This window comes from Talaromyces rugulosus, chromosome I, assembly GCF_013368755.1.
Source record: "Talaromyces rugulosus chromosome I, complete sequence".
Classification (NCBI taxonomy): domain Eukaryota; kingdom Fungi; phylum Ascomycota; class Eurotiomycetes; order Eurotiales; family Trichocomaceae; genus Talaromyces; species Talaromyces rugulosus.
Window position 1 is genome coordinate 3,491,499 of NC_049561.1, and position 14,227 is coordinate 3,505,725.

General features: G+C 46.5%; 4 protein-coding genes across 4 annotated transcripts; 2 read left to right on the plus strand and 2 right to left on the minus strand.

Moving 5' to 3' along the window:
• Nucleotides 1-2,833: 2,833 nt before the first annotated feature.
• TRUGW13939_01143 (uncharacterized protein) lies at nt 2,834-4,342 on the plus strand (the record flags this gene model as incomplete). Its single annotated transcript, XM_035484346.1, has 3 exons — nt 2,834-3,235; nt 3,310-3,844; nt 3,909-4,342. 3 exons carry the CDS (start codon nt 2,834-2,836, stop codon nt 4,340-4,342), a joined length of 1,371 nt encoding a protein of 456 aa, XP_035340239.1.
• Nucleotides 4,343-5,378: 1,036 nt separating this feature from the next.
• TRUGW13939_01144 (uncharacterized protein) lies at nt 5,379-6,940 on the minus strand (the record flags this gene model as incomplete). The annotated part of the gene is made up of 5 exons (XM_035484347.1): nt 5,379-5,569; nt 5,625-5,865; nt 5,919-6,238; nt 6,298-6,638; nt 6,696-6,940. 5 exons carry the CDS (start codon nt 6,938-6,940, stop codon nt 5,379-5,381), a joined length of 1,338 nt encoding a protein of 445 aa, XP_035340240.1.
• Nucleotides 6,941-7,990: 1,050 nt separating this feature from the next.
• On the plus strand, nt 7,991-9,937 carry TRUGW13939_01145 (uncharacterized protein; the record flags this gene model as incomplete). Its single annotated transcript, XM_035484348.1, has 5 exons — nt 7,991-8,144; nt 8,198-8,612; nt 8,674-9,058; nt 9,119-9,308; nt 9,366-9,937. 5 exons carry the CDS (start codon nt 7,991-7,993, stop codon nt 9,935-9,937), a joined length of 1,716 nt encoding a protein of 571 aa, XP_035340241.1.
• Nucleotides 9,938-11,385: 1,448 nt separating this feature from the next.
• Nucleotides 11,386-12,216, minus strand: TRUGW13939_01146 (uncharacterized protein; the record flags this gene model as incomplete). Its single annotated transcript, XM_035484349.1, has 1 exon — nt 11,386-12,216. The coding sequence occupies one exon, from the start codon at nt 12,214-12,216 to the stop codon at nt 11,386-11,388; it is 831 nt and encodes a 276-aa protein (XP_035340242.1).
• Nucleotides 12,217-14,227: the final 2,011 nt, after the last annotated feature.

Genomic DNA, 14,227 nt, shown 5'->3' on the forward strand with positions numbered 1-14,227 from the left:
CTGGGTAGCTACGATCTGGCGATCCTTATTACTAGTATTACATTTAAAGATTGAGTAAAGTGGGCCGTAGTGGGGAAGCGGGGAAGCATATTGTGCGGGTCCGGACTCGGGCCAATCGCTGCATACATTTGACCAATGAGATTCAAGGTACGTTGTTATAGGCTTTTGCAAGGCACATGGCGCAGAATACGTCATGGATATCTGCAGTGATTTTCGGCGCGTTAAGCAAAAACTAGACGATTTGGAGCAACACAGACATTTTACTAGATAGTTAGGATTTATGACGTTCTCCGCCGTGACAGTCGCACGGATGTTACACGACTGCTAGGTGCAGTTCGCAGCGAATCCTCGTTAGAGGAACTAAGAATTTCCCATAGAGACCCAAGTATCAAAAAAATGTACAGAAGATACTGCGTTGCTGACATCGCTCAAAGCGCCGTCAATTTTCAGCTTTCAAAGGCTCGAGCTGTATGGTTTCGGCAACCCCTAGGACACTTGTGGCAGATGACAATTTTTTCGTCTCACACCCGGTGTCTCTGTGGTTTAAATGGATACATATTATACTATTCGAAGCTAGATCGAATCCGACATGTTCCTCTGTGATATAAAGTCCGGAAACGTGGATTCGGGGTGCTGTTTCCCATTTTTAGTCAACACCATCCTCGTTGGTGCTTGTGTGAGAAAAAACTACTGAAACAGTGATCGTCGATCGTTCTAACTGTAGAGTATCATGCAGGGCTTTTCCCCTGAAACCGCGGCTTCTTGGATAAACAAATAATTCCTCATCGACACAATTCCAATTTTATAAGGAAGCCAAACGATTGTATGATCTACAGATAGGGCGCCTATCTCTCAGTCTGTCCATTGCAGGCCAGCGAACCATGCTCAAGCACAACAGATAACGAAGAGAATATCAGCCACATGCCATGTTCTTTCATTAAGCAATGCGAGCTTAATGTTATCGCCAACAAGACAGGACAAGACAATGAGTAAACTTTAGAAACGACAGGTGAAAGTCTATATAGGCAATTAGAGGCCTGGTTTTCTACTTTACAGCTCTGCTTTCTGATCACAAAAAAAACGATTAACCTTCGGTTGTATATCTATTGATTGTTTGTCCTCGACTCAAGTGGTGGTTTTGTTCTCAGCCGCTACAATTGCGACCTCAGGACGTACTATCAACTGGCCCTTGAATCCTTTAACCTCGAAACTATCAAAATGGACGAGGGCCGTACTCCCAAAAGGGCCAACAGCGTTCGTTTCTCACCAGAAATAGCGATAGCATCTCTAGAAACTGCCTACCGATGTGAATAGGGAGCTAAGTTTGTGTCGCCTATGTGTAGTTCATGGCTCGTAGCTACTCAACTAGTTTTACTAGAAAAGGCCGAGGAACCGAAGATCTTGTCAATCATGGCCTCTGTTCTGTTCTCACTATCCAGCGATCAATGTCTCGCCACCTGCTAATTTTCAAAGATCATCTCGAGCGACTCCAGCTTGCGGATTCTAGGCTATGTATAACATTGCCTCTAGATAACTCTCGACTTTGTTTGGTGGTATCATTCATAGGGGGCTCTTAGGATATATCAATTGATATAAAGGGTAGAACTTTCAAAACATACGTCATCTATTGAACAATAAAAAGTTTGAATCTAGAAGATACATGTAGGAGATGTCCATCTGCGGTGTAAAAATGAATACCCAATTATTGTTGTGATTGGAGTAACGGAGAATATAAGATCATATGTCTAATTGCGGCATGTCACGGAACCGGCATACTAATCGACGCGTGCGTAAAAAAAGCCATTCGACCGTGCGTAGTTAATATACGTGGCTTTATTTTTAAGTCAGCAATGATCCTTCGCCGATTGATCGACCAATTTCATCAACAAAATGACATCCGTAATCTCCGGGAGTTAAGCTACTACTAGACGCCCGGTACTAACAGCTGGCCCGCAGTGTGGCGTGCTTCAAAAACCTTAGTTCGGGCTCACATATTTTAGTCATTGAAAGACCTGATGACAGATGGGGGCTGTTGCTGAGCTCACTCGCGAACAATGTGTACTTGGACACAGTGCTGGATGGGAGGATGCAGTAAATAATAGTATAACATAATGATAATAATATCAATCGTCGGCCGGGAACGCCCCGGAAACGACTTTTTTAATGTAGAAATTAATGCAAGAATTATACGCAGGGTGTCCAATAGTAACCAATAAAAGAGTACGACACATTTCCCAAAACTGGCTTATCTCCGCGCCGGCACATCCGGTGCATGTGCCCACTTACCCAATCGGGCCCTATCATCAATCAGGTTGTCGTATTAGACTATCGGCCTACCTCTGTAAACAGCTAAAGGCAGGCCCGAATAATATTTGACATGAAGCATCCGATGACCAGTCATTCTTTCTGCAACCCCACCAGTAGTACGTAGTCGGCCTGATGCTACGCCCAGAGACCTAACCATCCAGTGATGGGAACTTGTGTGGAGCTGGATGAACCCTGATTTGCGATCACAGGCCAATCGAAAGCTTTGAGGGCATGATCCGTCTTTGTTAGTGACTAAACGGCTTTCTCTCCCATTATCTGAATAATGCTTCGGGCTGCCTGGTCTCCGGGCTTTCGTGCTTCGGAATGCCATGTCTCCGGCAGCCGGCGTGCTCGATCAGGCGTGCTCTCCCCTATTAGTGAAGCCATGAGGCCTCTTAAATACCTCCGGGGAGATAAAACCTTTGTATGCACTCAAATTACCCCCCTTGCACATCCACCGTAAAAGCCTTCGCTTTAGATTCAGCGGTGAGGACAAGCCACTATCGTCGTCATCGTCGGAATCATCATGGGTATAGGGGCCGTGCTTGAACCTTTCACGGTCATTGTCCTTCTATTTGGAGGCACGTGGATTAACCGTGAGATCAACGTCCCACAACACTCCCCCGGATCTTCACAGTCTCGCTCGCGAACTGGTGAGTCTGTATTTTCGACGCCTCGAAACGATGAAGACGTCGATCTAGAGAGCTCCACGGATGATAAGGAGGCTTTTTTAACCACCAGGCCACTTTCGCCTTCCCTACTGGTCCAAGACGAGAAGCCATGGAGAGAAAGGACGATTGGAAGCGGGCAATATAAGCAGCAAGTTTCCTCACCCAATACGGCCGTATTTCGTTTTCGGATGTTGAGCCGACTTCTCCGTAAATTTCCATTCTTGGTGGAATGCTGGTACTGGGCATTAGTATACTGGGTGGGCAAACAACTTCCATATCGTCAGCCTTTGCAAGCGATCCCAAATTTGCTGACAGATTTGCCTCCCACTAGACATACCAGCTCGGCCGTGCTTTCACCGCTGTCACTTTGAAGGAAAACACCGTCGATGTCGCCCGAGAACACGCGTTGCAGGTTATCCGAATCGAGCAGTCTCTTGGTATTTTCGTCGAAGTTGATATCCAGCGCTTCTTTTTAAGCCACCCGTTGTTGATGTCCTGGACAAACTGGATCTATTCATTTATCCATATCCCCGGTACCATCGCCTTCTTGGTATGGCTTTACTACTATACCACAACCAAGACCTCATTGGACAACCCAAAACACAGTCCTCTGAGCCACGAAATCGACGGGTCGCCATCGGGACCGCCGTTGTACGCTGCTCGTAGACGGACTCTGGCCGTCTGCAACCTCCTCGCTTTTATTGTGTTCACTCTCTGGCCGTGCATGCCCCCTCGATTGTTGAGTGATAAAGACGTCCCCGGAGAAATTGGCGACCTTGCTCGTAGCTATGCATTCGAAGACACTGTGCACGGAAAGAATGGTGCTGGAAGTGTTTGGACTGAAAATAAATTTTGCAATCAATATGGTAAGGGCTCAACACCTTGTCGATCATATTGTCCTGAAGAAATAATCTGACTAGAGAGAAATAGCCGCAATGCCATCATTGCACTTTGGTTACTCTTTGATGATCGGTCTGACTATCATGACAATACCTTTGCCACCTAAGTATCGCCAACCAAAAACGCTTCACGCTACCCTCCCTAGAAACATCAATTTTCGACTCTCACTCCCATCATGGAGTCGTGTGTTCTGTCTAGTGATTGGCTTTGCATACCCACTCACCATCCTGGCTGCCATAATCGCCACGGCCAACCACTTCGTTTTGGATGCAGTCGCCGGTGCAGTTGTCTGCGTACTCGGATGGCGGGCAAACTCGATTCTATTGAACTTGCTTCCTTTTGAAGACCATTTTATGTGGGCTCTGCGCCTACACAAACCAGAGAGACATGTTGTCAACATGTACGACTCACCTGATGGGCAAAGTGACGAAAAGATAGCGGCGCATGCCACGTTTGTTAATTAATTGTGTGTCATGTTCTCGAGTTGTTATGGAATTATCAATGTGTGTACTCTACTTAATTATGAATGAACAGCCTCATGAGTTACTGTAGTGTTGAATATGTCGATAGTATCATACTACAGATCCTACCTGGGATACACCTTCTGTATCACGAGCTAAGATTGTATAAATCTTTATTTTATCTTATACATGTAATGAATAAAAAAACCTACTTATTTTGGCCGATGGAGATTAAATATCCTCTCGGCCTACGACATCTAGAGAATCCCATGTAGCCCTTAAGTTGCGTTTATAGGCCTTTCGAGCAGCCTAGGCCACACTTCTCGACAATTTCAATATCTCAACCCACCTCATCCACGGATTTGTATTCTTTTAGGCAGAATTTTAAGGTGATAACACTGCAGGCACGCTTATCTTGTAGGAATTATTGCTTTGAAACCCTGTCTTGGGCCTTCTCATGCTATCAATCTTCTCTGTTAATGATGCTCTGAAAAGTATTATGGTGCATTATGATGAAGTATATAGTACATCTCAGAGTAAAGAGGTCTTTTTTTATATTTACCTCTCCAGGATTACCTTAAGAGTACATACATGGTAAAATCTATAATTGATGGCTCGCCGTTTCCACTGTCCAAAATAATCTATCTGTCGAAAGGCGCCTCTCTTAGAAATCTAATAATTTGAGACAGAGCTTTTTATCATGAAGAAAGTTTATAAATATCGTAATATATAATCTTTTAGGTATAGATCTACCAGACTTTAATACCTCAACAACATCTTGACGCCATCTTAATCTGAAAGTGGGCCATTAGCATGGAAAGCTACTGAGATTAAAGTGAGATTAGAGGGAGGGGGAGGGTTTATATATATTGAGGCCCTTTCCTATGGTGGTATAATGAAATGAAAAGTCCTAGAAAGCACTAGAGAAACTTTAATATAGTGGAATTGGGAGTGATAAAAGACCCAGTCATCTGATGGTACAGCCGAACTGAGATCAACCACGATTCCGAGCCATTCCGCTAGCAAATTCTTGGAAAAATCAGGCGCTTGTTTGCTTTAGTTGAAGAAAAGGATGCCTCGCCAATTCGCTTGCCGTTTTTCTCACATCAGGATGCCAGACAAGCATTCCCTTGGCGAGATCCAGAAACGCTTCCCTCTCCTCTCCATCAAGGAAGGAAACTGTGTCGCCTAGTTTCCGGTCAGGGATCAGGTCTTCGTAGAGAAAGCGGCCTAGGATGTTTCGTGAGTCTGAATAATTCGTTCAAGATAGGAAACCCAGAAATACCATTATTATCAAAGAATGGCCCACAGAAGTACTCTTCCGCGGTCTCGCATACTCTGTCGTCTTCTCGTCTGACAGGTTCTGGCCACGAGTACTCTCGCATAAACTGATACCTTTGTATGATCTCTGGAGGGGGTGGGCCGAGTAAGGCTATTATTTCAGCCATGTGTAATTTAGCATCGTAGCGACCTTGTTGATCATGGATATGCTGAAATAACTCTTTGCCCTCGATCATATCCCACAACTAGTCTGGCATTAGCGGATGCAACAACTACTTTTGAGAACAACAGGACAAACCAGAACACCAAGATTCCAAATATCCGCAGGCATTTGCCATCCGTTACCCAGTATCACCTCTGGCGCCCGATAGTGGTCTGGCTGAATAGGCCAGACGCCCCAGTCGTCGTCTTCCTCGAGTCTGGTTGCCAAGCCAAAGTCAACAAGCTGTGGTATACTTCTCAGGCTTTTGAGTGGCCCGAAGTCATTACGGGACTGATACACTGGTCGTCCCGTCGAATCAATCTTGTAAGCCATCGGGTTTTCAAGCTGAGAATTCATGAAATCAGCAAGCACGGTTGGATCCTCAAATGAGACCATGATGTTTTCAAGCTTTAGATCTAGGCAGCGGCCTGGGCTTAGTATCACCGACGGGAAATAAGACCGAAGATGAACTTACCCGTATGGACTATCCTGCATTCTTTGTGGAGATATTCAAGCCCCGTAAGGAGAGTCCGAATGTATGTTTTAATGAGGGGCAGTGGCATCTTTTTATCGTCAAAGCGTCGCTGATACACTGACAAAGTCTCCCTCATAGGCGGATACACAAGACACGAATATGAACATTCCGAGCCTTTAACTTCAAAAGAGTCTAGTAATGTTCGGATAAGTGAGCGACCGCGATGTGACGGGTCTACCGTAGAAATGTGCTCTTCAATCTCGCGCTCATGGCCAGCAGAACTCGCATTGTTATTATTGGCAATTTTAAGTGCCACAACGCTCTCTGACTGGTCGATATGCCTGTATGTTTGTTAGAGACAGAGAGCTTCGAATCGAACAGAAATCATTGTAGGCTACCCTTGCAAATCACGCGCGAGCCATACCGTCGAAGATACGCCCCATCCAACCTTTACCAGAGTTTGGCAACGGGCAGCGAGTACCTCTCCAGGCTTCGCTGGGTAGAAGTGCTTGGAATTGTATACTGGCGAGATCTCTTCATCAACGAGTTTGCTGGGCGATAGAGGTGGCCCGGGAGAAGGGATGGGAAACGGTTTCTTGAAGGCGGACAAAAAATGAGGACTCAATGGCCTTGTGACGTTCATTCTAGGGTTACTCCCTGTGGGAGTAAGCTGCTATCAGACTGAAATCTATCCAGGCGGTATTTATTTACAGAACGAAGTGAAGCAAATTCTAATTGGCTGTTTTGCAGGGACAATAAGATCAAGTTGATTGGCTGGCGGGATCATCTCAAATATCCCTTTTTGGTATAGTCCTTATAGCATATTGACCAGTAATACTTGCAATTTATTATTTATTTGTCCTATAGTCAGCTTAGATTTGTTCATTTCATTCCACTTCTTTTTGATGGGCTCGTAGCGCCTCCGGATTTTTAGGCAGTATTCCTCTCTTAAAAACACTTATTGGTTGTGGGAAAGGTGATGATCCTGGTATAGTGGGCGAGTGAGATATGCAGTGAATGCCGGAAGGCCATGTACGTAGCGTCACCATAGTCGTTTGCCGTTTGGGCCATTTTATGTTGTAGACGAGTGAAGAGCCAGCGACAGTAGCTGCAAGCCAGTGTCAACCAACAACTATCGCTGCTGCTTAGAGACTAGAGGTTCACTTGAAACAGCTGAATAATATACTGGTTGTCAGGCAACGCGTGCGTCATCTTGTTGCGCACTCGAGTTCGCCGTGTCAATGCCATTCATTGCTAACTTGTCCAGCTAAACAGAAAAAACAATGGCCACAAAGCCCATAGAGCTAATATCAACAATAGATTGAACGATTGAGGTTGAGGTAAAGTCGAACCAGTTGCGTCATGGGCCGCGGCGCCGCTAAGCCGCATTGGGCGGGCCGCTGCCAATTTCCTCCACACGCGTTGCTTCTCGACTCTCCCGCCACGGGAAACTCGTTCGCGACCTTCTTCTCCACAAGAACTGCTTGTTGTCACTGCGCCCTTCTTCAACGCTCTCTCTCTCTCTCTCTCTATCCACCAAGTTCTACGAGCTTGTCAATTCCTGTTTTTCAGCCCCCCCCCCCCCCCCCCCCCCCCCCCCCCCCCCCCCCCCCCCCCCCCCCTCCCCCCCCCCCCCCCCCCCCCCCCCCCCCCCCCCCCCCCCCCCCCCCCCCCCCCCCCCCCTGCGCACACCATGTCTACGGAGTCTCCGGCCGTTTCTGCTGTCGCCGCAAACGCTGGAGATTCGCGCCCCGAGGCTGCTGAGCCCAAGCCAGAACCGACCTCGAACGAAGCGCCTGTCGACCAGGATAACGGGAAGCCATCTGCTGGCGAGGACCAGGCTGAAGGTGATTACTTTTAGTTTTATCTTTCAATGGCATTGCTAACGCCTTCTTTTTAGACCAGAAGAAGCCTGATGACACAGCCGCTGCTGAGCCTGCGGAGGTGAACGGCAAAGATACGGACACGGTGGATGGCCAGGTGGCCAACGGCACGCCCTCTGCAAAATCTTCGGCTGCCAAGCGCAAGTCTACAGGCGGTGCTTCGTCGGCGAAAAAGCTGAACAAAAAGAAGTCGTCGCAGCGCATCACGCATCTCGACGCTCAACCGGGAGAGTACTACCTTGCCCGCCTGAAGAGCTTTCCACCATGGCCGTCCATCATTTGTGACGAGGAGATGCTCCCACAGAGTCTACTCAGCACTCGCCCGGTAACTACAAAGCAGGCCGATGGCACATACAAAGAGAACTATGCCGATGGTGGCAAGCGCGCCTACGACCGGACGTTTCCAATCATGTTCTTGGAAACAAACGAATTGTAAGTCTACGCAAGTGATGTCTGCATGATGTTAAAAATGCTAATACTTTGGTGAATCTAGTGCCTGGGTCCCTAATACCGATTTGACCTCTTTGGACCCCGAGTCTTGCAAAGACGTTAGCGAGAAAGGCAAACAGAAGCAGCTCATCGCCGCCTACAAAGTCGCAGCCGAAGGCCACGAGCTTCAGCACTTTAAAACCCTCTTGGCCGACCATCAGCGAGCCGTTCAGCAAGAGTTTATGGACCGTGAAGCTGCTGCCGCGGAAAAAGCCGCCCTGAAGGCAGAGAAGGAGGCAGCTAAGGAGGCAGCGAAAGAGGAGAAGAAAAAAAAGCGAAAGAGCACAGCAGCTGAGGCCGATGCAGAGACGGCCGATGGTGACAGCAAAAAGGCCAAGGCGACCAAGAAGCGCAAGAAGGACACTGAGAGTGATGCCGAAGGCGTCAAGGTACAGCCCTTTCTTCTTAACTTTTCGCAATGCTGCTTTGCTGACTGGTATCTGTTGTAGCCGAGCAAAACCCCCAAGACTACCCCCAAGCTCAAATTGACCACACCGAAAGACCCCAGCGCTACTGCGAAGGAAACTAAGAAGTCGAAGAAGAGTGCAAAACCAAGTGAGGAGCGTACTGTCACACCGCCCCCTCCAGAGACACCGAAGCTTGATCCTAAGGAGGCAAAAGAAAAGAAGCAAAAAGAGAGTGAGTGATTCACTACCGAATACGAAATTTTAAATAGCCAACTAATATTTCCCTTAGTTCTTTTCATCCGCCACAGACTCCAGAAAGGATTCTTGTCGCGAGAGGAGGCACCCAAAGAGGAGGAGATGGAGGCAATGGCAGGCTTTTTCACCAGGCTTGAAAGCCACGGTGAAATTGAAGTGTCCATCATCCGCGAGACTAAAATCCAGAAGGTTTTGAGAGCAATCCTCAAACTCTCATCAATCCCCAAAGATGAGCAGTACAGCTTCAAGAAACGGGCCGTCGATATTCTTTCCTCATGGAAGAATTTGCTTGACTCCGATATACCTTCTGCTAAACCGGGACAAGCAAAGACAAACGGCGTCGATAAGGAGAAGGATGACTCTGCTAATCCTGAATCTGAGGTACCAGCCAAGGCAATATCAGAAGAAGCCAAAGAGGAGCCCCAGGAGACAAAAGAACCAACCAAAGAAGGCGTTGAGTCAGCCGAAGACAAGGATGAGCCGATGCCCGACGCTGAATCCGGAGAAAAGGCGAAGACAGATCTTGAGCAACCAGGCAAAGACGATTCCGAAGCCGTTGCTAAGGATGAGAAAGAAGCCGCAGTAACTGATGCGACACCCGCTTAAATGCCGGTCTTTTTGTACTTCTCTTTCACCTTGGTTTTGTCGGTTTCGTCAATTTTAGGAGGCTTGGTCGACGAATGGTTGTCTTATTCTCTGCTATTTCACTAATCATTCTTTTTTTTATTGCGGCACGATGTTTCTCCGGCTTTCGCCTATGTTTAATTTAGCTCTTGGTCTCTTCTCTTCGCGTTGTTTCTTTCTCATCGCACTCGCACCTTCGGATTGGCAAAGAAAAAGCATTGATTTAATTGCCCTTTTTTTGTGTGGGTTGGAACTGGGCTGTTGTAAATCTATGCGTTGTTTTATTCATTTCAGCACGGTTGAGGCAGAGAAAGTTTTTATTTTATTTTTATGACTCATTAGCATGATCTGGTCACTTGAATTTGAATACTTTTTCGGACAATAAAAAGTACGTTGGGTTAAACCGTAGAATGTTACCGTTCCAAACACTTTCTATTTGAGCTCTTCATTGATATCTCCGCTAATATAGTTCACACAAGACAAAAATGAAAATCAGGTCATCACAGGGACGTTATTCGCGGTTCCTTTCAAACATCATATAAAATCGGTAAAAAAAAATATGGACATAAAATGTGGAGGTATATGCTACGAAAGATTCAGTTTCTTGCACACAGGCGCCAAACCTGGCTCATCAGACTCTGCACATCGCTTCAGTAAAGCACTTTATTTATCCTTACCCACCAAACCCCCAATAATCATGTTGATTAGCGCCGCGCCACCTCGCTCAGGAAACGTAGCCTTGATTTCGGGCATCAGCGGCGCCATGTCGAGTCCTGCCTGCACGCCCAGCTGTATAATCTTCTGGGCAATCTGCCCAAAGAACCTCAGCCGCTCAGGCTGTTCGGAGCGCGGATGAAGGCCTACTAATTCAACCTTTTAACACGTCAAGGGCTTCGCAGAGTTGCAGGCTGCGGTTGCTGCTGCTGGACTCAAAGTGATCCAAATCCTCTTCATCAAAAAGAAAAAATTTTATTGACTATCGTTAGGCACTGTGGAGCGTACCTGTACTCTGCCTCGTAAGAAAACAGAGCCTTGATAATGTATGCACAAGGGAAAAGATGCATCGAATTAAGGTTATTATTAGAAGGAACCCGAGTGTCCCTCGTCGCGCCTCATCTGAGAAAACGGGAGAACAGACGGTTTTCGACCGCCAGCTGGAAATTTGTATTGTTGTCTCTTTCTTCTTCATCCCCACACGTCCGTTGGATGAATTGACACCATGGTGAACGACTCCGAAAGGTAGTAGGGCCTGCGTTTGGATGTTGTCCAGAGTCCAGCAAAGTGATCATGATTTTAATGTGTCGCCAAGTCCATTTTGGCAGGGCGACCATCACAGAGAGCGACGGCTTAATTCCATTGTTAAAGTAGTTGGGGATTTCTTCCAATTTTAAAGAAACGCACTTGTCCACCCCTGATTTCAGCAGCTCTGTCTATATCAGCAAGTTGACCGGGTCGTTTCGGAAGGTTGCTTCCTCGGAAAGAAAATAGTCAGAATCAAGATTACCAAAGTCAAAATAATCTGTATTAGGGCCATTGATAAAACCCGAGAAGGTGTCCTCGATGGCATTGAGAAGCACTATAATAGAACCTAGGGATTCATCTAGTGAATTCGCCGCGTATTCAAACGCTTCTGCAAGCGTATCTGTGCCCAAGAAGGCTTTGTGGCTCTTAAGGAGGCAAACATAGCCCCTAAATGTCGATAGATTGACCAAAAAGTCCGACCCGCTCTTGGTGGGCAAGTACTCACTCATCTCACGCGTAAGGAGAAAGTCACGAACGGTCCGGTGTAGGAATTCGACTCTACGATTCCTGATTAATAGTAGTCCTCCACACCTCGCGTTGATCCTGCGCTGGCACTGATCATGCAAAGTTTCAACTTCGGTAAACGAAAGTGGGTTGGTAATGTGTTTTAGGGCGTAGTCTTTGTCCTCATACTCGGATTCGTGCATACAGTATAGAAGGAATTGCAAAGGTCGTTTGCCATTGGCGGCAATTTGCAGGAGTCGTGCCATCTTTTCGTGATAGAGAGGATCGATTGCATCCAGCATGAGTTTGAAAAATCGTTCAAGGTCTGGTGGTAGACCCCTGAGCCGTTTTTGAAAGTCAAGTATGGTATCGCCGTTGGTTAGGCCATCGCGTAACGACCTTGTCACCAAAAACACCCACAAGAAGACTCCTTGTGCCTTTTCTGCTATATCCTGAACAATTTCTTGCATATGGCCTTCTTTGAAATATGTGGTGTTCCATCGGACATGTTTCATCAAGCGGCTTTGTGTGTATGTAAGAATGTCATTTCGCGTTAGAGTATGTATGTATAGCTTTCGGGCGATATTGGTCCCAAAAGCGTCCTCGAAAACATTCCACGGGCGACTCGAGAGACAGATTTTAATATTAGGTGACATTTAAAACTCCCTAGGAAGCTTGCATAATTCGAAATGATCTCCGTCGAACTCGTCAATGCCGTCAATAAAAATGCAATACCGGACACGAAGGCTCGGGGTTTGTGCGACTGATCGCAAGGCCGCAAGAAGTTCATGAAGAGTCCAGTCCACAGCAGTCCCAGATGCCACGGAACTTGCCTGTGAGCAACGAAGGGGGCATACATCAGGGATTAGCTGTGGGCACATGCGGAAGAACTCGTACAATAGAGTCTGAAGGAGCCCTTTCTGTGACTTTTGCATCATCGTGCCAGCACTCCAAAAGTAATACGCAGCAATTAGCAGCTTTCTTGAGCTGGCCCATTCCACACGCATCTTCTGCGTCTCTTCATGATCGGCAATAAATTTCATCAAGGTAGACTTGCCGGAACCGGCTTTGCCAGAAATCCAGAAGATACCATCTTGGCTTTTAAGCCAGGCTGGGAATAAAGAGGTCTCTTGAATTCCTTGTCCAGAGGATCCAACATCCACTCAAAGTTGTTTTTGTGCGCTACTGGAATGTCGTCATGACGAAGAGGGCGGGATGAGAAGTGTAAACTCCGCAACACAGCCTGCTCAGTAGCAACAGTGGCGAGGTCCTGCTCTATCAAATTATCAAATAGAGTGTTGAGATTCCGTCTTCAACTTCCTTGATATTGTACGAGGGAAACTGATTAGCCTCTGTTTTCAGGGCTCCAGTCGCACCGGTACGAAAGACTCAAATTCGGTACTCGACCCGATCCTCTCGTTCATTGAAAAGTCTCTCTTCAGTTTTGAGCCGGATTCATCGAGCTTCTTTAGACTTGAGGAGATAATTTCGAGCTTTTCTGAGTGATCTAGGCTCAGGTTGTAACTTTCTTCTCGCAAGGAACCCAGCGCAGTCAGGAGATATGATTGTTGTTGGCTAACGAAGAACGTCAGCACAAAATGTGTCTTGCCTTGTTTAAAGAGGGGTTTGCCATTACCTTAAAATGGGGAAAAGTGCAACGAAATGACTCCGTGAAGTCGATCTATCCTATTCTGTAAATCGTCGATTTTTTTTACTACTCCAGACCGTTTTTAATGCGGCCTTGAAGCTCTTGAATGTGTGGTGAGGTCCGTTTCGCACTTTTTCCGGATCGTGTCCAAAAGCTGATCACAGAGATGTTGACACTCTGCAGTCAATTCGCTAATGGCCTTGACATGGGCTTTTAATTTTGCTAATTCCGAAGACCGCAGCTGTTGCGTGAAACTACTTCGAAAGCTCGACATGTCGCCAAGCGGGAGAACTGACTCCTCAGGCTGTAATCTTGAACTGACATCGCTGAGGTTTTGGTATATCTTTTCGAGTTCGATCGTCTTCTGAGAAGCTCCACTGAGAGAAGTATAAATTTCGGAACCTTCTGATATTAATCGTGACACAAAGTGGATGCACTGCAGGACGTTACTGGCGAGGCCACTGCCATTATGATGGTACGAAAAATACTCTCGGCAAGATCGTATTGATTAACTGCGAAACACTTCAAAGCTCCTTCATTAACAATTTCTTAGCTGCAAGTTATTACTTTTTAACAAAGGTTTTATTTATTACATGCAATGAGATGTAGACGTCTACACACATTCGTCTTTTTATATACATTAAAAATCATATGAGAAAAAGAACAGAAACATAGAAGTATTCATAAACCAGCAAAAAAACCCGCGGCCGCAAGATTTCCAATCTCCCCGAGATGATCTTTCCCCTCCTCGGATCCAGGCAAATGCAATCAATCATATGGTAAGCAGAAGGGTATTCTAGTAATTCACGATATGTACAACTAGCTCAGGTCGTAGGATTCACACCCTTTTCGATTTTTGCTAGTGTGTTTTTTTGGGT